This window comes from Megalops cyprinoides, chromosome 1 (assembly GCF_013368585.1).
Source record: "Megalops cyprinoides isolate fMegCyp1 chromosome 1, fMegCyp1.pri, whole genome shotgun sequence".
In the NCBI taxonomy this organism is placed as follows: Eukaryota; Metazoa; Chordata; class Actinopteri; order Elopiformes; family Megalopidae; genus Megalops; species Megalops cyprinoides.
This window is the reverse complement of record NC_050583.1, coordinates 40,444,120-40,467,966: the sequence shown is the minus strand read 5'-3', so window position 1 is coordinate 40,467,966 and position 23,847 is coordinate 40,444,120. Positions and strand designations below refer to the sequence as shown.

The 23,847-nt window shown below is 39.2% G+C and overlaps 2 protein-coding genes across 4 annotated transcripts; both read left to right on the top strand.

Moving 5' to 3' along the window:
- Positions 1 to 10,398: 10,398 nt before the first annotated feature.
- LOC118779353 (receptor activity-modifying protein 1-like) lies at positions 10,399 to 13,258 on the top strand. Its single transcript, XM_036531418.1, has 4 exons — positions 10,399 to 10,609; positions 10,868 to 10,906; positions 11,567 to 11,711; positions 12,361 to 13,258. Exons 1-4 carry the CDS (start codon positions 10,564 to 10,566, stop codon positions 12,605 to 12,607), a joined length of 477 nt encoding a protein of 158 aa, XP_036387311.1. The 5' UTR covers positions 10,399 to 10,563; the 3' UTR covers positions 12,608 to 13,258.
- A 59-nt stretch (positions 13,259 to 13,317) lies between these two features.
- On the top strand, positions 13,318 to 22,996 carry LOC118779334 (receptor activity-modifying protein 1-like). 3 transcript variants are annotated; one of them, XM_036531397.1, is made up of 6 exons: positions 13,318 to 13,628; positions 14,995 to 15,048; positions 16,026 to 16,064; positions 18,491 to 18,523; positions 18,779 to 18,953; positions 20,150 to 22,996. In XM_036531397.1, exons 1-6 carry the CDS (start codon positions 13,538 to 13,540, stop codon positions 20,397 to 20,399), a joined length of 642 nt encoding a protein of 213 aa, XP_036387290.1. In that variant the 5' UTR covers positions 13,318 to 13,537; the 3' UTR covers positions 20,400 to 22,996. The 3 variants fall into 3 exon arrangements, with proteins under 3 accessions (XP_036387290.1, XP_036387282.1, XP_036387300.1); XM_036531389.1 differs by having other exon boundaries at positions 14,992 to 15,048; XM_036531407.1 differs by lacking the exons at positions 14,995 to 15,048; positions 16,026 to 16,064.
- The last annotated feature ends 851 nt before the right edge of the window (positions 22,997 to 23,847 follow it).

The following is a 23,847-nucleotide window of genomic DNA, read 5'->3' as shown; positions in this document are numbered from 1 at the left end:
TTTCTTAGAAAATGTCTCAATTTACAGTTTTTTTTTGATAGTTTTTTTTTTTTTTTTACAGGGCATCTCAAAAAAGTGCAGGTGCAGAGTGCAGCAGGGTCTGTTATCTCTAGTAAAATCATCTTGGGAGAAAAGAATACAATTCATGCTGTGATATGCTTTTTTGGCACATACTATGTAACAACCATGTAAAGTATCAACAAATAGCACACGCATGTAGCACAAATTAAGGTTGAACTGGTTCATACTGATAGCTGCATTTTGTATTTTGTTGTCCGTTGTGTAATGATTGATTGAAAGAATATATTAATTTGACCACAAGTTGTGCTGTTTGAGGGAAATATTTGGTTTTGTGGCATGTTTTTAATGTTTTGTGAGCGTCAGAGCATTTCGCAAAGAAAATTAGTCATTTTGGCTAGTCAGCTCCTGTTTCAGCCTGTGTGTTAATTGTTTTGAAAATGTGACGTCAGAGTGCACAAATGTGTTTAAGCAAATGAGAAAAACTGACTTTCTTCTGCATGTATTCCAGTGCGTGTATGAAACTTTATACAGATCTGCTATATCCAGGATAATTGAATTGAAAAATGAATTGAAAGATTATTAGTAGAAAGGTACAGCATCAAATGAATAGGAAGTAGGTATGCTCGGGTTCTTTGGCTTGACTTGAAGTTCAGTCCTCCCGGAAAGCAAACACATCAAAGCAGCCATTGGACGGTGCTGAGAGACCTGTTCTTTTGGACCCTTAGCAGCAGAAAGGTCCGGCCCTAGCCCAGGACAAGCACAGTGGAATCCTGGGTCCAGCTGGGGACAGGGTCAAACCCAGGCAGAAGAACCTTGAATACCACCTGCAATGGAGATCTGCAAGTTGATGACAAGGCACAGGAGGCAGAGAGAGGGAGGCCGGATGCACAAACACCTAACGCAATAGGAAGGAGAGCTTAGCAGGCTGTTTATATGCATCATTTGCTTGTTTGGATTGGTTTGGGGAGAGTAGCCATGGATAGGAATTTCTGCTGAACTTCAGTTATTAAACTTTAATTTATTACAAAAACACTGCATTTATCAGCCAAAATACTCTGTAAGTAACTGCAAAATAGCAGACCATCTGCATTTTATTTGAGAAGCTCTGTGCCTACGTTATTGACCCAAAAAGTTCATTACCAGAATCACCAGTTCCAGTTCCAGAATCAACCAATTCATTACCACTTCATTGATCAGAAGTGTAAACAGTAACCAGAATGCATGTTAGCTGTACCAGGAGTTGATGGGTAGTTCATAGTCTACCTAGCGATGAATTGTCTGTGTACTAGCTAGGTAGCTATAATGGTATATAATGGAGCACATGTTCCACAAGCATATTTATGTCCAGAATAATTTTTTTTGGTTGCTGTGGAAAGCAAGCTAATATAAGCTGGACAGAAGACAATGTCATCATCGAAAGGATTATCATGGGAAGAACTGTACACAGAACATGGAGTTCTGAGGCAGAGTAGAAAGGTTATTTATACTGAGTTGAGCATGTTGGATTAGATTAGATTATATTTTTATTCCAAATAGTAGGTATGCATACATTGGAATTCATTGTTATGGGCACTCTCCAAAGTGAATACAAGTACAGTACATACACACACAATAATACAAATTGAACAAAAGCAAATAAATTAAATTAGCATAGAATTAAGAAAGGGGAATGCATTAAGAGCATAACGTGATAAAATAATTTATGCTTCTTTATTTGAAAGGAGGACATGATTTGGATAAAAACTGTCTTGCAATCTGTTATATGATGCTTTAATGCAGCAGTACCAAGGACCAAATGAGTTTCAAATCAATCAGATCCAGCATGACTAATTTCATTGTCAATGTTTAAGGGTATGTATAAATGCCAGTGATCTTCTGTTCAGCACAAATAATCAAATATTAATAATCCAAAAACCTGAGGCTGTACACTGTCATGTTGCTGAAGCAAAGAGATAAAATGCGCTCAGTAACACTGGTGTAAAAATGTCTTGACTCATGCCAAACTTTTTCAGGCATCTGAAGATGCGACGGTGCTACTGGGCTTATTTAGTGATGATTTCAGTGTTGATAGTCCACAATGCATGTGATGTCGCAATGCATGTAATTAGAAAGCTCTGGAGAGTAGCAGAAAGCAAATATTAAAGGCTATGATTCAGCATTTTTCAAAAAGAAAATAAGTTCCCCAGAAGAAGGCATAAGTATATATTTCTGACACCATAAAATTCCATTGTATAACAATAATACAGGGCCATGACAGCTGTATAAGATTATTAATATTAATACTACTACTACTAATAATAATAATAATGATAATAATAGAGTTATTTGCTGTCAGTGATACTTGGACAAGAAAAAGAACCCATCTGAGATATCATTAATGTAATAGACAGACTTATCATTCTGGATTTTAGACACAGGAAACTTTAGTAAGAGACCACTTTATTGCTCATGGCAAACGAGAAGATTTACAAATACAAGTATGCATAAATCTAAGCATTGGGAGAATTGGAACGTGGAAACATCCTCAGATTCGAGAGGCCAGGCAGCACGTGCCTTGAAACATGTAATAGCTGTTAAAAGCCTGAGAAAGTAAGAGCATCAAATACGCTTGGAAGAACATGATGATCTGTCTTGGTAGAGACCAAGAGATGCCCCTCCCTTTGGAGTAGGGAATTAGAGCCAAGCAGGACTTGTTGGGATTGTAAGTGCAGGAGTAGTGACTGTCTCTGCAGATCAGGAATCCGGTTCCAAGCCTGTACAGCAAGATTTACACACATTGAAGTAGTTATGCAGCACCTTTGCCACATAATGTTACATTGCAGGAAAGCTACAGCACTATCTCTGCACTGCTGTGGTCTCTGACACTGGAAAAAAGAACCAGATATGAATTTCACAGCGGAAAAATTTCAAAGCCAATGTTCATTCTTTTGCCATTTAGAATATATTTTAAAATAGGATATAAACATGAGCACACCTTTTGTCTAATGGTATTAAAACATCTAAATGGTGACACTGAAAATTAAACTGAAAAAAGTTCGTGAAAAAAAACATGACAATATATAGGTAATACATAGGTAAATGTGTTGTGTTCTTTGGGTTTATGTATTGTGTAAATACTGTGTGTGTGTGTGTGTGTGTGTGTGTGTGTGTGTTTGCGCGCGCGCATGTGTTTGTATGTGCGTCTGTGTCTGTGTGTCTGTATTAACATTAAGCAAACAAAAAAATAATATACTTTACACAGCTGATTACGTTAGAATAGCTTATTACTCCACACGTGTCACTGTCATTTTCTCCATTAGTATTCAAGGTGAGGTGTTGATACCTAACACATTGAAGTCACATTTCAATTAAGATTGAAGTTACTCATTTTGTGCACGGTTGACATCAGGTAGCAAAGTGGCAGGGAGACATGCTACAGAGTGTTTCATGTCTTGGGGTGGCAATATTTTCAAAAATAAAATACCTGGGCAACTGTTAAAGGTTGCTGGACACAGGTGTCTGTGAGTTATCTGTATAATGGGATCATCTTTCTAGTAAGAATCAAAGGGAGGTGGAGCCATATGGGGTAGACCGAGGATAATAAATGGGGATTGCTTACCTGAAGAAATCATAAAATTTTGTGCAATCTTACGAGTATCCATCTTGCACACAGCTTCTTTGGGACAGAGAATCATATAGAAAACCTTTCAGCCACCAACTTTCTTACAGAGCAAACTAAATTTGAAATGGGAAAAAAGAAACCAGGAGGAAAATTCTTCCCTGTGTAATTACTGTGAAGTAATTGTGATGACTGCTTAATTCCTTCTCACTCTGAAATAGTTATTTTGGAGAGAGTGCAAGGTGAGAAAAAAGGAAAGCAAGTCTATGTGAAACAGCACCTGTCCAAATTTCTTTTATGAACTCAAAAGATGGAAAACAACGGTCCAACTCTCTCTTCTTGATACGAGTAATGGAGCTTTATTAGATGCTAATGCAAGTAACACTGGCATTAGTGCCATCATCACCAAAGTTTTTAAGGTCAGTAAAGGGTCATTGTCTACAGTAGTCAAGCCCTGTCTCACCAAAAGTGAAAATATGCCACAACCAAAAAAGAACTGTTAGTGGTGAACAATGTAATTACAAATAATTTCAACAAATCACTTTTCAAATTGTAAAGTGATTTAAACACCCATTTCACTTTGAGTATAAAATTATTCATAGGATGCATTTTCCAGAAAATCAGTTGAAACAATGGAGAAATACCAGACACAACAAATGAGGAAGACTCATGTTTTACGTAGACAGACAGAGCACTGAAGATTATGGATGTCTTGCTGTATGATGCCATGGTGACCATTCTGACACAGCTGTAGAAAAGCAGGTGCTTTTCAAAAGGCCTATAGTTAGGAAGGTGTCGACAGTGTTACATAAGTACTAAAGTAAAGACATTTAAACACAGCCAAAACGCAGTATAATGTCATATTATGGGCCTGGTTGCTGGAAAGAAGTTGAAGAATGGGTTTTCAAATGTGAGCAATGTGCCCAGGTCTGTACAGCAGGTCCTGACAACCTTTTGTGTGTTGGTTGAACCTACAGGTCCTTGAATGGGTCACCCTCACCTATGAGGAACACTCTGAACCTGAACATGGTAATAAGCATGAAGTATTTGTGAAAGCTGGCTGAGGCCACTATACTGATCAGGAGACTTGTACAATAACAATTTTGGTGGAAAAGTTCATTTTATTTATGTTGCACTTTGATATAAATTCCTTGCTGAGAATGGTGTATTTAAAGACGTGTTCATATTTTTTAATATTAAGTGAAACTATAGCTTATCATCCACAGTCCAATGGTATGGCTGAAAGCTAACTGCACACTGAGTATTATGCTCTCAGTATTTATAAACAGGGACTAAATGCTTTATGTTTTATCTCTTGTAATGTTTTCCTACAGAGTTTCCACACTACCAAGGTACTCTGTAAAGGATTTGTCTTTTTGGTACAGAACTTTTGCTCAATAATGTGTCATTAATCTATCCATGTAGCATATTTGCAAACATGTTCAACTTTAAAAACAATAAAATAAAGCTTTGTGGATGCTGAATCTTTAGCAGATAAATATAAGAAATTACAGCAGGACAGCCATCATTGTACCAGTTCAAACTCATGGGCACATAACTCAGGTCTTGTTATGACTAGGTATGGCTATGGTAAGATGCTTGGAGCATGAACTACACTCCAAACACTATTTCCCAAAGTTATACACAAATTAATTTTCACTAGCAAGGCAGGCTTTAAGCTGGCCAAAAGGTGTGGCCACTTCATCACTGACCAGCACACCACTGTTCATGTTAAAGGACAATGCAGAATGTTTGAATGACTTTTGAATGAATTTATTAATACCAGACAGCTATAATTCTGGACAGCATGTGAGGTAATATGAATGGTCTTAGCTAATACTGACACTTATGAACTTGATTCCAGCCTAGCAGTTATATAATAATAAAATCATACAGAAGGGTTGAGCTTCAGCCATTCCTACAGGCATCTCATACCACAGGCTATTATATACTTTGTTTTTGTTAATCATTTAAGTTAATCATTGTGTTCAGACCAGAACAAGTTCATGTGAAGGGAAAAATAGGTCCATTTTGCATGCTTGAACTGGTCAGAACATGGTATTTACACATTTACTATGCAATATCATATGGCTTTAGTCCAGTGGCTTTAGGTCATCCAGCCATAGGCTACAGCTCCGCCCTGCAGACAGACCATATTCTGTGGATTACAAAGAACACTCATACCACTTCTTCACCAGATGGCACTGTAGCACCAGTACAAGCTCATATCACTGGGCTCAGCTGCTGGATGTGAAATTAAATTTAAATGATTGTGATAAATAAAAGCAGACTATTTTAAATTAAAAATAAATTTTAACAGTTAAAAGAAAAATACTGATATCAAGTTTTCATTGCACAACATTACTCATTTGCTTGGTTGACACCTCATTCCATTGTTAAATATTCATATCTTGCATATCCTGTAACCCAGTGTTTCCCCCCTGATCTTGTAGACCCACTGTGTATGCTGGTTTTTCTTCCAGCTGGGTTCTCTTAATTCAGATTGGTAAAGCTGTTCATTGAATACTGATCTGTATGTGAGATCACTTAACACTTAGTGTCTGATAAAATATCAAGAATAGTTATTTACTCACTAAGCTGTCAAGCCATGTTTGTAATAATGAGTTGAGAGCTGATCCTAGTCAAACAATCTCAAATGTCAGATCAGTATTGAATTAATAGTTTAATCCTAATTAAGGGAGTGCTGGAGGGAAAACCAGCATGCACTGTGGGTTCCCAGGACCAGGGTTGAGAAACACTGCTCTAACCCATATTATGCAACTGGGTTTTAAACTGAAAGGACTTACTCAGTCATAGAGGAACAGTAACCCACCCAAATTTAGAACTCACAGCCATAAGGTCCACACCTCTTGGTACTGACTAGTATTTGCCATTGCATACAAAATCCAGATAGTAAGCCTCTAACTCGGTTAAGAATATAAGACTGTTCTCACGCGTCCATTGCCATCTTTCTTTATTACAATGCATTGTTGTACTGCATGAAATTCCAAGGACCCTGGGATGTGTTAATTACCAGGGTTTCGTGACGCATACACAATCAGGAAATCCTATATTGTTACATCCAGGCTGCACTGTAGCGATTAACACCCCGTAAAAGTGTTTCCTCCACCATTTTGCCTTTTAAAAAAGTTAAACAAATATGTCATGTCTGCCCATTCACATTGTGTTCTTAAGCTGTGAATTATTATTTAAACAGACAAAGATTAGCCTGTTTTCCTTGTTCCCATTGTTCTCATTCTGGTCAGAATTCTGTTTAAAATGGACAGCAAAGAAAAAACAAGTAACAACAAGAAAATAAACACTAAGAAAGATCTTATCCATGGAATGCCTTTTTTCTCTACAGTATAACTTAAGTGTATTTGCTTTGGCTTGTTGCTGGGTATACACCCTGCCAATGTTGGGCTGATCAAAAGCAAGATGGCAATCAAAACCAAGGTGTGTACCATATAATGCAATTGATCCATGCAGTATTGCTGAGAGCAGATAGATACAAAGAGTTATATCAGATTGAGTTTATACCAAATATTAGTTCCAAAATTGATGGGTGGAGTGATTCTGAAACCAAGTTGAGCTAACTGTCTAAAGTCCTTATTCATTTCTTTCCTCTGCTATACATACATGTTTGTTTTATGGCTACACAGAAACTCATTTGTACCTTTGTAGGGTCCATCACCTTGGAAGGTTGAAACACTATCAGTGATCTAGGGATGGAATACAGTGTACCACAGTACATGAACATTATTACTACACAGGGTCGGCGCCTGGAGAAAATACAGAGGGGTGCACTTGCAGACCATGGGGGTGGGGGGGGGCACAAAACAGCAGATCTTAAAAAAAAAAACAACAAAAAAAAGTAATAAATACTATGTAGACGTCGGGATATAAGGAGACAACTGGGGGTGCACTGAGGTCCGTCCCTAAGCACCCACATGGCGCAGGCCCTGTTACTACACCTGGGTACTGTTCATCTGAATGCTGTGAGCAAGTACGTGCTTTAGCAGGCACTGCTATGAAAAGTAAATTTATTACAACACAAATTCATTTTCAGCAGTATTAATTGCAAAGGCACTTAAATAACACTTTTACTTTGAAACAAACAGCCTAACTTGTTCACAGTATAAACACCTAATTCTCATTAAAGTGTGGGTGTAAATTGTAATGACGTAAAGAAAAAAAAATCATTCTCTTTTGTGAACACACTGTTTTTGGCCAGTCTCCCTCATACAGACATTTATTTGAATGGAAATGTGGAAGCAATTTCTGTAACTAAATCACTAAGCCTGTTGAAGATGTCAAAAAAAAACAGAAAAGGAACAGTGCTGTTGTGCTTGCATCACACAGTTTATGTATGGGAAATCTCCTTGGCTTCTTAGAACATCATAGACGTCAATGGCAGTGGAGGCAATTCCTCCAAACCACTGCTAGGGGGAGGGCTTTGCCAGCTGAAACCTTCAAAAGGATCATTTGGCAAACATAGTTGTTTTTTTAAGTGTTTAAAAGCTCTGATGTGCTCAGACAATGGATAAAAGTCCATGATGTAAGTTTGAAATTGAAGTGATATTCTTACTGAAACCTGATAAAATAGACAGATGGCTGTTTCACAACTTACAAATACCTTCATTTCAGGAAGATCGTTTTTTTCCTCACAAATGGAGTTATGCCATTGAATGAACTCGAAAAAAAAGGCTTCCTAATGTTTTTCATCAAAGACAAATTCTAAGAAATATTTAAAAAGGATGTGTGTGTACACATGTACGTCAACTGTGGTGTATATTAAAATTATACCAAGTTGTGACCTACAATTACACAGAGCCTTTACTCAATGATTCCAAGGAGCTTTAAATTAAACACTTAGGAGGCCTCGTCTACTACCAACATGTAGAACACCCAGGGATGACTCAAGCCAAGCAATTCACACAAGAAGGCTCACTGCAAGTTATTTGCCGTGGAAAGTCATATTTATCTGGACCAACTACACAGGGGAATGTGCAGGGTCAGGAATCTAAGGGCCAGACTGAGAGAGCCAGATTGGTAATTTGGCCTGGACACTGGGGTGAACTGCCTTAAAAAGTGCCATGGGATCTTTACCGAGCAGAGTGAGTCAGATGTACATCTTATCCGAAAAAGATGGAAATATCATGTGTTCATCATAGACGTCAATGGCAGTGGAGGCAATTTCTCCAACCCACTGCTAGGGGGAGGGAGCCAGCTCCATTTGTCCTAGTGTGAGGGGTTTTAAAAGAAATGCACTCCAGTGTCAGGGAAACATGTACCCCACATGGTGCAACTGCATTTTTCTTGCTGGTTCTTAGGCTAGTGGGGGACATGCAGAGGGGCAGTGTTGGGGCCAGCGAGCTCTGGATACCAGTTTCTTGTTGTTTTCCTGTTGAAATGAATGTGCCTCCTGTGCAAGGATGTTTCCCATTGAAAGCCACTGACATCCTGTAAAATAATGCTCCTGGCGCCTGTAGAGGAAATTGACTGGAATTGTTGTTTGTTATTTCTTTCTGTTTTATTGTTTGTGAGTTGGTAATTACCTGAACTTTTGCTTAGATATCTAATACTCATTATGGCAAACAGTATTAGTAAGTCTTGGCTGCATTAAGTCTTGACCACTTGGCTACAGTAAGAGTCACTCAGATGTGCTGTTTTTATTCTGAAAAAGTTGAGGGAAGTCATCAGTCTTTCTCTTTGGACATTGAGTCCAAAGAGAAACGACTGGACCTGGAGACGTACACTGTGAGAGTACATTTTAAAAGCCCTTATTAAAAGCATTTGCAAACCATGGGTGAGCAAAAAGCTGGCCACCAAAGAAGCAAACATATGGTCTGACTAGTGTTCATTTGGCTTTAATTCTCCTCTTGGATTCCGGCTGAGTGCAATCAGATCCTGTGTGTGTATGCGCGTGCGCGTGTGTGTGTGTGTGTGTGTGTGTGTGTGTGTGTATGTGTGTGTGTGCATGTGCGTGTGTGTGTGTGTGTTTTATGCTTTTTGTTTTGGTGCACTTGTGTACTTGTGTTTGTTTAGTGATTGTGCCTGCCTTTCATGTGGATCCAAGTTCCTGTTTCCATGGTGGGGCCCGCCTCCCCTCTGCTGCCAGTCCCCAGAGCTGAGAAGCAGAGGGGAAATCCCTCAAGAGCCATCAGACGAGTTATCAGACAGCAGGAAACCCCAACCATGCACCACACCCAGCGGGGACCTCAGAGCCAGTGGAATTCTTTTATCCAGCCGAAGAGAGTGTGATTCACAGAGGCACTCTTCAAGGTAGCAGTCTCGCACCGAAGTACAGTATATAGTTTTGCAGCATAGCGCAGCATTTGCCTTCTGGCAACATAGGACCCTTTCGAATAATTAGTCATAGTTTAAAGATGAGTGAAACCTCATTCTGTCATGTATTGATCGTTTTGGTTTGATTAATTTTTTTTGCAGAACAGAAAAGAATAATCTCCTCCCTTTTGATTCTTGTTGCTGTGCCTGTGCATTGAGTAGGTGATGTTTGCTGAACACTGATTTGGCTAGGGGTAAACCATATAGTGTCAGCAGACTAAACCTGCTGGAAACAGGTAGTTGAGTCCCAGCTGGGATAGTATGTGCTGGTGTTTTTGTGATAGTACACGGAAGTCAATTTTGCAGCTTATCAAAGTGTATGTGGTCCTGAGTGGATGTCTTAATGTTCCCCCAGTTGAAAGAAATCCCCCCCCCCCCTACTTCCTCCTCCCAGTTTAATCAGACAATTACATCATCAGCAGCTTGAGACGCAGCCGTGGTTCTGTCTGTCAGCACTACCAGGAAAAGGGGGTGGTATGTTTTCTGACCTCACTCCCTTCACCAATATTAAAGAGACCTAAATGCTTGCTTATTTACACAATCTCAAGGCTCCTTAGTGGCCTCTGCACTTCACTGACAAGGACTTTCTTTACAAAATGACCGCTATACTAAATCTGGTTCTCTTTCAGGTGCTGTTCTGGGGTATGTATTCCTTGATTCATCAGTGTTCCAGTATACAGCCCCTGTGCAACTACTTGTTTGATTGTGTGACAATGACAGACAATGTTGGGAATTGAAAATGTGAAAAGGGAATTTTTTGCATGTAATGACAGTAGGCGTTTCTTTGGAGTGTTGGAGGTTCAGATTGCGTGCTGTATGTGTATTTAAAGTGCAACATTACAAATGCGCTGAGAAACATTATTTTTGAAAAGAATTCTGTAATGTTTTGATGAATTCCAGGTGGAACCCAACAAACCAATGTAACACTGCAAGAAGATGGTAAGGAACACCTAAGAGTCGTGGCTGTCAGGGTGCTCTTCAAATACTGAATATTCTTACCTTTGTGTATTTTGAGTACTATTGCACACTCTAGCATGATTTCAAGGGGTGATTTTAAAAGATTAATAACACAACAGTTCCTGTTGAACTGATGTCACTGCATTGTGGGCATTTGTTAATGGTCTTGAAATGAAGTGAGTTTTTGTTCTACAAAGAGCCAGACAAATATATAATTAAACAACTTTTTAGCCCTTCAAATAATATAACTGAAAACAAATGACTTGTTTATAATGGTGCAGCTACTCAACTTTAGAATTCTCTTTAGAATCAATTATTCTCTTTGAAAGTGTCACTACAACTGAAAGTTTGTTTTGTAAAAGGTTTTAATTAATTTTGCCTTTTGTAGCCATCTTCCTTAGCCTCTTTGCTAGCTGCTACATTATTACATTACTACAATTACTAGATTGCTACATTTTCATTACTAATCCATGCATGTTGGCTGACTGGATTTAGATTACAAGATCTGTAGTTCTCTCTGTATCTCAAGGCAGTGGTGATGGCTACCTGTTTTCATGACCTAGAGTGCCAAATGGATAGAAGGGGTGAGGCTGGGTAATGTGGAATGGGGAGATATCAGCATCTTCTGTGTTGTTCTCCCAGAGGCCTTCCAGAATGAGGAGCACTCCCACATCTTTCACTGCAACGAGACTCTGCTGAGAGCCGTCTGCCAGTACTGTGAGCTGATATTCTACAGTAATATATTTGAAGCCAATGAGTCCTGGTGTGACTGGAACCAGATCCTCAGGTCTGTGACTGCCCTTATGACCGGGCTCTCTCTGCCCATCTTAAGCATACCATTCTCTTGTGCCTTTCCAGAGATGCTATGAGAGCAATTTCCATCAGATGGCTCCGTATGTTCCCATTGAAGTAGGGTTGGAGGAAGCCCATCTATCACTGTTTGTTGAGAGAGTAGCACCAATAGGCAGCTGGAAGGTGACTTTCCTGGCAGAAAAACTTACTTTGGCACCCTACTTGACTGAGCGGCTTGACATTCTCAACGACAGACGTATCCCTGGTCTCTTTCACAAAGAATACTGACCATATGAAGAAAAGCAGGGTTTGCACCAGCGCTGAATGGAACCTAGCATTTAAAGAGTTCCCAAGCAGTGACAGCTGGTTATGTTTCAAGAACATTGTTTGTTACTATGTATCATGAACTCACAGTGTGGTTGTGTATCAAGAACTCAGGATGTGTTTTTGTATTAAGGACTTATGGTGTGATTGTGTATCAGGGACACATGGTTGTAGTTACTTATCAGGGACTCACAGTTGTGGTTGTATATTAGGGACTCTGGTGAGGTTGTGTAAGAACTGACAGGGCTGACATTAAGGACCAACATTGTGGTTGTGTATTGAAGACTTGACCTCAAGGTTGCCAATCTCGCTCCCTCCAGGCCATATTATGAGCTGACTGTATGCATGGAGACCTGGGCGACAAGGCTGAACTGCTTCTATCCCAATCACATTGTGCAGGAGGCATTCCTGCAGGTCCATGCCAGCTACTTCCAGCACTGTCCTGACCAGGATCAAGTTTTCAAAGATGCTCCCCATGGTGTGGTGCTCACCCTCACCCTCGTACCCGTCTGCATCATTCCCATCCTGGTCTTCCTGGTAGTTTGGAAGAGCAAGGTCCGGGATTAATGGAGATTGACTGCTGGAGTGGGATGCATGGGTCTGGGATGGCAAGAAGCGCTCCTCTGCTTGCAACACCTGTCTGTCTCAGCCCAGCTAGAACATGTGAAGATCCTCTTGCTCTCAGCTTTAAACATGGTAACCGTTAATGTGGCTATAAGAGTGCTGTATTTTTAGGCTGCGCTCATACTTTTCAGTGACTTCCATCTGAATGTGTGTGTGCACATGCATGTGTGAATTAATCTACTTAAAGGACTTTGCCCAGGGTTAATTTAAGAGCCCTAAGTGCAGATACAAAGCAATGTCTATGACACTTACATTAATAAAAGGAATTGTTTGACTGACTTGCCATGGAATCCACCTGTGTATTTGAAAAAGGAGACATTTTGAGGACATAACTGGCATCCTGTACTATGCGGAGGTGCAAAGTACTTTCGAGGAACATAGAGGTGCCCTCTGCATCACCACCACATATTTTAGTTCTACAGTGCTGATTCACTTGGTGATCTGCTGGACTGCTTGTTAACAAAGACCACTCCAGCATGGCTTACTGGTCACATAGGTTGTCTTGATTCAAGACACTTGTGCTTCTGGTGCATGCTGAAGATGAAGAAGACATTTTTCTAAATACTACATCACAAATAAAAAGTGTCACATGTACTTATAGAACTTGTTTGTATTTTTTCTTGTTTTGGGTGTGTTTTAAATGAAATTACATCCTCAGATTCATAGTCATTCTCTGATATATTCTGGTTGTTGCTTTCTTTTTACTCTCAAATTATTTCAATGATACCGCTGCTGATTTGTAGACTAGGAAAGACTGCATGTGCATGTCCTTATCTCAGTCTGCTGTCCCATAGCGAAAATCCACCCATCAAAGGAAATGAGAGCTTCCTGTTGTTGTTTTAGTGCTCCTTTAAAATGGTTGAGATATGAAGTATGTATTTACCAGGGAACCAGAAGACAAAGAAGTGCCTGAAAATGAGAGGATCTTTATCTTCCATGGGTTTTGTGGGCATTCTGTTTTGGGGTAAGTGAACATTTCAAAGGAGAAAACAGCAAAAAAGAGAATGACATTTCGAGTTACTTAATTGAGGAAAATTTTCATTTTTACTTCCTGCTTGAATAGTATTTTACTGGGAATAAGTGACTCTGACAATTATTTTGCAAATACTTTTGTAAAGTACAATTTCACAGCAATATTAGAAAAAAATGTCACTTTAACCAAAGTTGTCAATAGTGGGCACATATAACATCTTATTAACATGCTATTTAACATCTTAAAATACAAATTTTGCTGCGTAAAAAGAATGGCTTAAAGAAAATTTGCTCGAGTACTGAATCGTTTAAATGGTTGAGATCTTATTTTTGTATGTTTGGCTCAGTCTGATGGTATCACTTTATCTCTTCAGTTAAACACTTCACTTGAACACATTCAGAAATAACCAAAAACCTTTACCACTAATGTTAGTTTAGGTTAAACATTTATGACTTATGTTTTAATGTTTGTTACTTAAGCCCACTTCAAAGGCACATGCTCAGCCCAGGACTTTTGAAAACTGGTACTGTGTTTTAGTTGTGAAATTCTCGCACTGAGATGAATGTTATTGTGGGCTGTGCTTGGAAGACGGTTAGCCTGAGATGAAGTGTCCATTTTTGTATTACATAGCCAGGCTTAAACAGGACCTGGCTGATGAGATGTAATCAGAAGCCAAAAACATATGGCCAACAAACAACAATAGTTCTGTCTCATTAAGGGCTCTTTAACCATCAGAAAGCAAGAAATGGTGAGGACACAGATAATAATGTCAAGAACCTCATTAAAATGATATGTTATACCACAGCATTGTGCCACTATGAAGGTTTTCTTTCCAAATCTTTCAAAACTTTTCAGCCTTAAACCATGCAAACCAATTCTCATTCCTTGTTTTTTAAAAAATTAAACTATCCTTTATTACGAACAAACAAAAATATCAGAGGGGAAAAAAAAAAGTTTCCAGGACGGGAAATGGCAGCTTCACACCTTTTCCGGAATGTAATCTCAGGGCCCTCTCCTGACATGTGTATGGAGGGTCCTAGGCCATCTGTCTCTTCTCAGCATTACTGCGTCCGCTTCCTTTGCCAATGAATATACAGACAATTTACTGAGTTAGACTGACAAAAAAATAGGGCAAACATGCCTTTCTGTAGTATCCACAGTATACCATACTACTACATAGCGTTATATTTTATCCACCAATATTCAGATGTTCCCATCTGGAAGACATATTTCAATATCTCTGTGATGGGAAAAGGTTAAGAAAGTAAATTTAAATCATATGAGCAGACATATAAAGCTTTATTTATTTTGTGCTGTAAAAGCCGCCCTTTGTTGATGTGTGTTATTGTTCTAGCAGCCTGTGTTTTGCTGGCATGCAGAGGAACAGAAGTTCAGCAGACCCCAACTCCTGGTAACCCAGAACTCCCTCTCTACTTTAGTTTTTTTTTCTTATTCTGCATTTTGATATTCTACTACAGTGCTTTCCACCCCTGGCCTTGAGACACACCATGTACTGTATGCTGATTTTCGTTCTGGCTGAGCTTGCAAATAATTATGTTTTCTCGAACTGAATTCTGATATGGAATTGACATTGAATCTCCTGTCAGCATTTGTTATAGACATCACCTGTTATCAGCGTGTTCATTAAGACAGAAGGGTTAATGTAAAGGTGTTTCTGTGCTTTATTTCTATCCATTTGCATTGCATATCAAAAACAACGACAGTGAGTTGCAGCATCACTGTTGTCGTTCCACTCTGCCATCACTGCACATTTGAGTCGTATTGTACTCAGTGAATCAGTGGTTTGCACTGTTATTTTTATTTCTAAACATTGTCCTTTGTGTTTCAATTATTGCCTTCTCAGGTAACAATCCCATCAGAGGATGAGAGAGCTTCCTGTTGTTGTTAAGCCTCTTTCTTTAAAACTGCTGAAATTTGTACTCTCTGTTTACCATTGGAGCAGAGGAAAAAGCAGTGTTTGAAAATGAAAATGTCCTTTTTTTTACTGGATTTGTGTACATTCTGTTTTGGGGTATGTGATTATTTCACTGTGGAATTTAATGAGGAAGAGGTTCAGGTATAAAAACAGGTACTGCTCTTTTCAATGTAGAACGATCACATACAGTACATGTCACTGTATACCATTGGTATATACCATCTCAGGTTAGAGATAAAATAACTGCATATGCCTTCCTTATCTAACCACCATGTTGCATATCAGAATGCAGACGTGTCATGATTAATAATCAATGAACTGCTCAACAAAACCTAATTAATTGAGGGCTCATCTGGAAATAAAAGCATACATGGTGTGCCCTGAAGACCAAGATACTACTTAAAGAAAAAGATGAAATGATAAAATATCTCTCTCTTTCTCTCTTCTTTCAGGATATAATTTTACAACCAATGCTTCACATGTTCCGCATGGTAGGTTTCAGTGTTTTTAGCATGATGACACCGCTCAACCGTGTATCAGTCTTTTCTCAAAATAGTGTACATGCCTCTGTTTGCTTCCTTTGCATATACATTGGATACATTGATCAGTGGCTAGCTTTACAACAACAACAACAACAAAATCTGTTACCTGTGTGAACATGATTGATTGATCAGTGGACAGAACAATGTAAAAAAATCTACATATTCATCACAAAATAGTGTACATGCCTATCCTATTCTCTTTCCTTTCTATATATGATGTATGTATGATGTATCATCATCATCATCATCATGAAAAATAAACATAGTAACAGCAAGAATAATAGCAATGTAGTTAATCACACTTTTTCTCTGTCCCATGTCCAAAGAGGTGCCAATATACTATGCTTTAATACCCATTTAATGAAAGGAGAAAATTGAACTTCCATTTTTGTTGACTGGAAAATAAGTGTTCCCTGTGTGCTAACCTTGGTTAAGATAATAAATTAGAAAGCAAACACTTTACCAAGAATTGTGAGCTCCTGAGGTACTTTGACACAAGCAAATACTTTTTTTTCCCTGAAACTGTGGGGTCGGTTCCCGTGGTCATATGGTCGGTATTTGTTTGAGGTCAGTGTTATACAGAGGTTAACTGAAACCTTGTTACCAGAAGCCCACGGGCCCTCTTTCGTGCGTTCGTTCGTCATGTGCTCCCACCGCTTCTGCTGTCTGCTGTTGATCTTCGGATTGTGAAACAGCTGTAACATTAAAGCAACCAACCCCCCCCCCCCCCCCCCCCCCACACACACACACACACACACACTACCCCTGCCTCTTCCTCTCGCCCATCCCCCACTCCTTGTTCTTACTGAACACAATCTGCACAAATGCGTCTTCGTCTAAATAGCTGTGACTCTTGCCAAATTAAGCCCATTAGAGGTTGTACCGCGGGCAGCTGTTTCTTGACATAATCATCTGCCGTTCTCCCTCTTTCTGCCCCTCGGAAGTTCGGCAGAGCTTTTAAAGATCTTGCACATGTGGGCTACAATTGCTGTGAGTGCTGTTAAAGACCTGTTCTAACTGAGTGTATGTGCGTCCCTTTTTCTTGCTTTCAAAGACATTTTTCTTCAACAGATTCCAATTGGAGGCTGGAGGTACCTTTGTATTAAAGGACAGAGAGGTTATACTCTGTCGACATTATCGATTCGATTTATTAATAGTACAGTAAGCGGCGTAATGCAAATAGTATCGCGGCATATTGTAATTGGTCAAGTCTCCTATTACTATTTATATATGTAGAAATCAAGCCTACAATTATTTCAGTCCAACAGTCTCTCGCTTTATTTACTTTCCCATCATTCAAAAATTGGTTATAGTATGCTACATACTGTGAAGGTTAAAATGCTACTTATGTCAGCGTTAAAGGTACATTATAAACAGATCAACGGTTTGCATTTTACTTCATTGTAGTCTGAAGCCGAAGAGAGTTGCTGTCAAGCAGCAGGCGTGTGTTCACAGCTTCCTTTTGGACAAAGGATATCTAGGGCAACACAGTCATTCCGTCTGCAAGATACTCATGCGCACTAAAATGTATGATTCATTTAACAAATTCTTGCATTAATCGTTAACTTATGTTTCCTCTCTGGCAACTGCATTAAAGATAGATAAATCACGAAGTAGAAAACGGTGTGATTGTCTGTGGGAAAAGAAGAGAAAGCACAAAAGCTTTTTTGCAGATGTGCGTGAAGCCGGGACTGCGTGTGACGCACGTTTAGGGCGGAGAGGATACCCTCCGTACCCCCTCCCATACAAAAGAACAATTAAATTAAATAAATAAAAAGCTCAAAAGAAACTTGTCTAGTCAGCTGCAGTTGTAGTACGAAGGACAGACAGGCACCCGGCATAACATCTGGTAACCGGGAGTTACATCGTGTGTCCCGTGTCTTGCTTCCACCCTGCCGAGTTTCCTGTTATGCTCCGCTTTGCTTATTGTAAAAGTTCAGGCTTTCTCTTGATGGTTACCGTCGGAGACGCATACCGTATTCGTCTTCTCTGACATGAGGAATACTCTCGGCTTTGGGGGAATTGTCCTTTTCCTCCTGTTTAGTAAGCTGTCTAAATCTATTCGACTTGCAGTTGTTGCATTGTTGAATTCCATTGATTCATTGGTCAGTGGCTGGCTTTAAAATGTGCGATGTGTTACAACGAAAAAATCTGTCACCAGTGTGAACATAATCGATCCACTAATTAGGTACCGTCAGTGTAGAGAGCAGTATAAAATCAACATGTTCATCGCAAAATCTTGATGATCAGATGATATCTGCTCAGTGCTGTCCAACGGCAAGCACTGTATGGTTTATTTGGAATGCGTGAATGTAGAAATGTGATTAACTTTGGATCGGAGTATATTGTTCTTATTGTATTTCTTTTTTATTTAGGTTTCAGCTATGGAATCAACGCCGAAAAGCAAGGTATTGTTCTTTTCAACGCAGAATGATCACATATGTCTCTTTTATTGTCATCAGCATATATCATCTCAAGATAAAATAACTGCATTTATTCATTATCGGACTTGAAATGTTCTCAGAATATTGGGCATCACAGTAACAGTTATCATGGTCTCGAACGAGAGAGTAAATAGTAATCAGAAACACACGTCAGTATCACTGGGTAGAAAACAAACTGAATACATCAAAAGTTTCATAGGTTTTATCCTTTTTTTCTAGCTTGCGGGAACAAGTCTGATATCTGTGAAGATCTGTGCAGTCTTTGTGATTCATCTTTTTACACGAGGACTGAATGCTATGAAACCTTGATTATGATTGATTGCCATGAACCTTTCAAGAAGACTATGTCCAACCTGAGCGCCACAGATTTGTGTACATGGGATAACATAATGAGGTCAGTAGCCAAATGTCTTTAGGCCTTTATAGATGAAATGCATCACTCTATATTTCGGATGTACAGTATAAATTTGTGGTTCTTATAGACAGATGAAAGATGTCAGAACCTTTGCTATGTTCATGCACTTACCATACTTTATCTTGTAAATGGGTGAGTTTGTTTCCTTGGCAAGTTCAGTGTATACTCACGCACAGCACAGAACACAACCATAAATACATATTCCACATTATCAAATAGTGATTGAGCATAGTGAAATTTAAATGCTGCATGTATGTATAGTGTTTAGTGGAGACCTAAATTCCGTGCATGACAGACATATTGTAAATAGTGACTGTTTAGCAATACTGACATGTTTCAGATGTTGAAATACACAAAATAAAATATTTTTAAAATATTTACATAGCTCAGGCCAAGACAAATGCAACTATGCGCTTTAAAATCATTTTAGGTGAGCTATTCTTTGTGTCAATAAGAAGTACTTTTAAGCAAACCTCAACTTTTTGTTTGTAACATGATTAAAAAGAGGTATACGGTAAACATTCATGTTATCATTCTTTATAAACCATACACTAGAGTTGTAAATGCACTATAAATACACCCCTCATGTGCAAGAGGAGATAATCAATGAATCTGATGCACCCTCGAGCAAGGGCATAGTTTTGGTCTCAACATTGGTAGGGACACAACAACCGAGGAGACATTGGAATTATGTGATATGACTTCACTCCAAAGATAATGTGAAGGAGTTCGCTCAAATATTGGTAGGGACATGTCCCTACTGTCCATATGCAAAATCATAATCACAATCATCATCACCCTTGCCTTTGAGGGCAGATTCTGCAACTAAGCATGAGCACTAAACAGTTGACAGTGTCAGCTCTGTCTGTGAACTGAGTTTGATTTGGATCAAGGACAGATAGGATGATCCTGGTGTGGCTGCTGGAAGCATAACATGTTCAGGGTCATACGCAAGACTTATGCAGTGAAGGCAGGGCACTGTCAAAGGCCCATGCAAAATGGAAGAAAGTCATGTAATTTGTTATTTTTATGCTTCTACATTGCAACTTTGAATGACTGTGACTTAGGGAGATCACTTGATATTTTGTCTTAAATCATTTGCTATCTGAGTTCTAAATGATATGGAAGCTGTTAGTGGTGAATAACGTTGCTGCCTCTCTCTGTCTCTGTCACAGCCCTTACGATAATTTCACTGTATGCACGGAGACAAAAGCTGAATGCTTGTGGATCCCTTATCCCAACAAGCTGGTGGAGACCATGTTCGTGGACATCCACGCGAAGTATTTCAAATCCTGTCCAACACAAGAATATGGCGACCCCCCACCTAGTGTTGTCTTTGCTCTGGTAATGACGCCTATCTGCCTCATCCCAGTTATGGTGGTGCTGGTGGTGATGAAGACCAAGAATGGAGATCGCCGGTCATAATGGCTAAAAGAATCCTACTGCTGCTGACCCCCCTGTCTGGTTTACTCTTGGTTTACATACAACCTGCCCCCTAAGCCACACCTTTACCCACCTTTGGCCCACCCAAAACACCCCCCATAGCAGGGACATCCTTTCATGTGCTCTGAGAGAACCTCACAGACTGCAGCCCTGAACCGTGTGCTTTTCAGAAGTGTGTACACCTCTGTCTCCTGACCCTACAGGAATGGGCACTGCCAGTGTGAGCTAAGCACTGAACTCCAGGTGCATTGAACTAACAAATTCAAACTTTTTTCTGTTAATTACATGCTAACCCTGAACATAGCTAATGTGATCTGACAGCTTGATGGTATAGTGCTTGGCGCACAATAATAGGAATGACAATAGGCAGCTGGATATTTGCAGATGGGAGCTGGTGAAAATGGTGAAAAGTTTAAAAATCAGAAGAAAAGGAAAACATTCTCACTCCTGGCAAAAACTGTACACAGGGGGCAGAATTTGCTTATAGAAATAACTATAAGCAAACTAACTACACACTATGGTATACAGAAAGCCCTTTGGATTAACTTAGTTTTTCCAGATAGACCTTTGTTAGAGCATCAAGCATACACTCCATATATACACCAAATATGCAGATTAGGACATAAAACTCAAAAAGAATACATTTGCCATTGATAACTGACCATGTGCCTCATATTTGTGCACAGGTGTGCTGTATATCTTTCTATCTACACAGTGCATGTATGCATTGTATACTGGATGCTTTGATAAAGATCTAGTTATAGAAAGCTCAGATACTTAAGTTACACCACATTGTGGGGACGTTTCACTCATTTCTCATGTTTAAGGACATTTTGATACAAACCCAAAGTACAATTTTCTCATGCTTAATAAAGGGTACTGTGCAATTGTTAGAATTTAAAATCAGCAGAAGTGTTCTGTTGGGTGGCATAATAGCAACATTATATGAATATGATAACTATAATGACTTTATCCAGAAATGTCAAGGTAGTGACTTAGGACTGGGTAACTATATATTATTTACATGGAGATTATATCATTATTTAATTATTCATAGATGATTAGCTAGGGTGTGTAGTGTTTATAGACTCTAATAGACTCTCTATAGTTATAGACTATAGAAATACACCTGGCCGTAATCATTTTACATGTTGTTACTGCATTTGTTATGCAGATTGGGTGTTGCAAACATCATGGAATATTTGTTTATATAGTTGTGAGGTAAACAACACAGCTTGTTTAGCTGAACCCACCTCAGAACACCTTTGCTAAATATTCAGCTTTACAAGTGTAAGACAAGACAGTGTCCTTCATTAATGAGCACTGATGGCAACTGCACTGAAGGAAAACTGCATAACAGTTATAGCCATGGGTGTTTACTATGGCCACTCACATGGAATGACCAATGACATATTCCCATTCCTAACCATGGCAGGTCTCCATGTGATACCTATAACAAGGGCGTCACATGGAGCAACCACCCTCCTTTTGAAACAATTTAACGTGTAGAAGCTCCAGGCCTTTTGATAAGGCAATACTGGGCATGGGATTTTTTTTAATAGTATGTCATTTTTGGCAGTTGAGAGGGAATGGCAAAGAAAGCATTCTCTACATATGCTACCAAGTATCAGCTGCAGTGAGAGCATTTGTCTTGCTTACTCAAAACATCCGATAAATGAGCAGCTCTCTGCATTTTCAACCACATCAAGTGTAGAGCCTTCACTTTCTTGTTGTGAGGTTATTCTGATTTCCCTGCACATTATGATTTTATTGGGCAGTTGCTTTTGGAATTAATTGCAGGAAAGAACAACCATGAAATGTAGTGTTATTAGTGAATTTTTTTTCTTTTTTTGAATGGCAGCTTTTTTGTTTGAATGTCTGTTACTTCAGGTGAGTGTTAGCCAGTTACCTGGATTGAATTTGACTGGAAGCTAAGTAAATAGCTTCTTCTTTAAATAAAATGCCAAGGTTTTAGGGAGGACCTGCGTTGGTTTTGCAAAGAGGACAACTGGGGTGAGATGTCAGGGACAGTAGCAGGAATGGTATATGTCCAGATTACTGTCCTGGCATTGTATATATTCTACCCACATTCTCTGCCAAACATAATGGCAATCCTCTTTTGTCATAGTGCCAGTGGACGCGTGCCTGAAAGTTGAATCGCCTCAGATTAAATCATAACGTGGAATCCGACTCTAGAGACGATCTAAGAGACCAGCTGGGTATGGAGATCTTGTTGGTCCAGCAGAGCCTGAATATCACAATGGAAAAAGCGTGATGGCTAGCTCACTGTTTACTTAGAAAGTTTCTACAGATACACAGTAGATTGTACTCTGATGACATGTTTAAATGGCAGTTATCTTTAAGGTGCAAAGTAGCAAGAGGAATGAGTAGAAGAGTGTAATAAATTAAGCAATGTATACTTCTTTTATAATACTGTTCCTAATGTCAATCTTTTAAAGACCTACATGTCCAATGCTTGGACTTAAATAATGGTGGTTAATGTACCATTTGTAAGAAACTCTAAGCTCGTTGTCTGTTGTTTGCTGTTTGACTGCATTGTCAGCACATGTAAACTCGTAAATAAAAACATTTATTACTGTAATGTGATGGGCAGATGCATTTGTTTCCTCTGTTGTCTGGCATAAATCAAAATGCATTTGTGGTATAATCCTGCTTCTACACTAAGAAAGAAAAATTGATTAATTTGAAAATAAACCATTGGATAATGTTGCCTTTCTGTAGTTATCTGTTCTGAATCCCTGCTTGAAAAAGTAGAGCAGGACTGTTCACTTTTTTAATTTTCTTGGCTGGCATCCTTATCCTGATCAGTGTTGTTATACAGATATACCATAGAATTAGTACTGAGGCAAATTGAGCCAAGCGCTTTACTTAAGGTTATTAACATCTGGAATGCTTATGGATAATGTGTATACTGTGGGCTGTTGAACATTTTAAGGGAGGATTTTGTCAAACAGAAAGGGACCCTGTTTATGGCCTCATGGAGGGATGGTGGGGTGGTCCAGCACAGATTTTTACTGCTAGTGGATACTATATGTACTCTCTGCTGTTAAAGAACATGGTTACCACACCACAAATGATACTTCTATGTTAGTTTTGTTGTTACATTCTCTAAATTTACAAGATCCTCCTGAAACCGATGCCAGTCCCTTAGTAACCATGTTTTGGGCAGTGCAAAACAGGCAAACAATGTTGCCGTAGTGATAAGATATTACCCAGCATAAGAGAAAGGCTGAGGGTGCTGAGGGATCCACCCTATCACATTGTCTAGAGGGAAATTCTGATGAAGTCCTTCTCTGGCTTCTGTGTGTGTGTGTGTGCATGCATATGTGTGTATGTGTGTGTGTGCGCTTGTGTGTCACGCTGGGTGTGGTGTGAGAGAGATGTGGAATGACTCTCTCTCCGTCCAGTC

Bases quoted from the DNA above. Each gene is read 5' to 3' on its own strand.
- LOC118779334 (XM_036531389.1), top strand. From the start codon at position 13,538: ATGTATTTACCAGGGAACCAGAAGACAAAGAAGTGCCTGAAAATGAGA. The intron at 13,629-14,991 runs GTAAGTGAACAT...TTATTGTTCTAG, and splicing joins TGTGGGCATTCTGTTTTGGG to CAGCCTGTGTTTTGCTGGCA. The intron at 15,049-16,025 runs GTAACCCAGAAC...CTCTTCTTTCAG, and splicing joins TCAGCAGACCCCAACTCCTG to GATATAATTTTACAACCAAT.
- LOC118779353 (XM_036531418.1), top strand. From the start codon at position 10,564: ATGACCGCTATACTAAATCTGGTTCTCTTTCAGGTGCTGTTCTGGG. The intron at 10,610-10,867 runs GTATGTATTCCT...GATGAATTCCAG, and splicing joins CTTTCAGGTGCTGTTCTGGG to GTGGAACCCAACAAACCAAT. The intron at 10,907-11,566 runs GTAAGGAACACC...TTGTTCTCCCAG, and splicing joins TGTAACACTGCAAGAAGATG to AGGCCTTCCAGAATGAGGAG.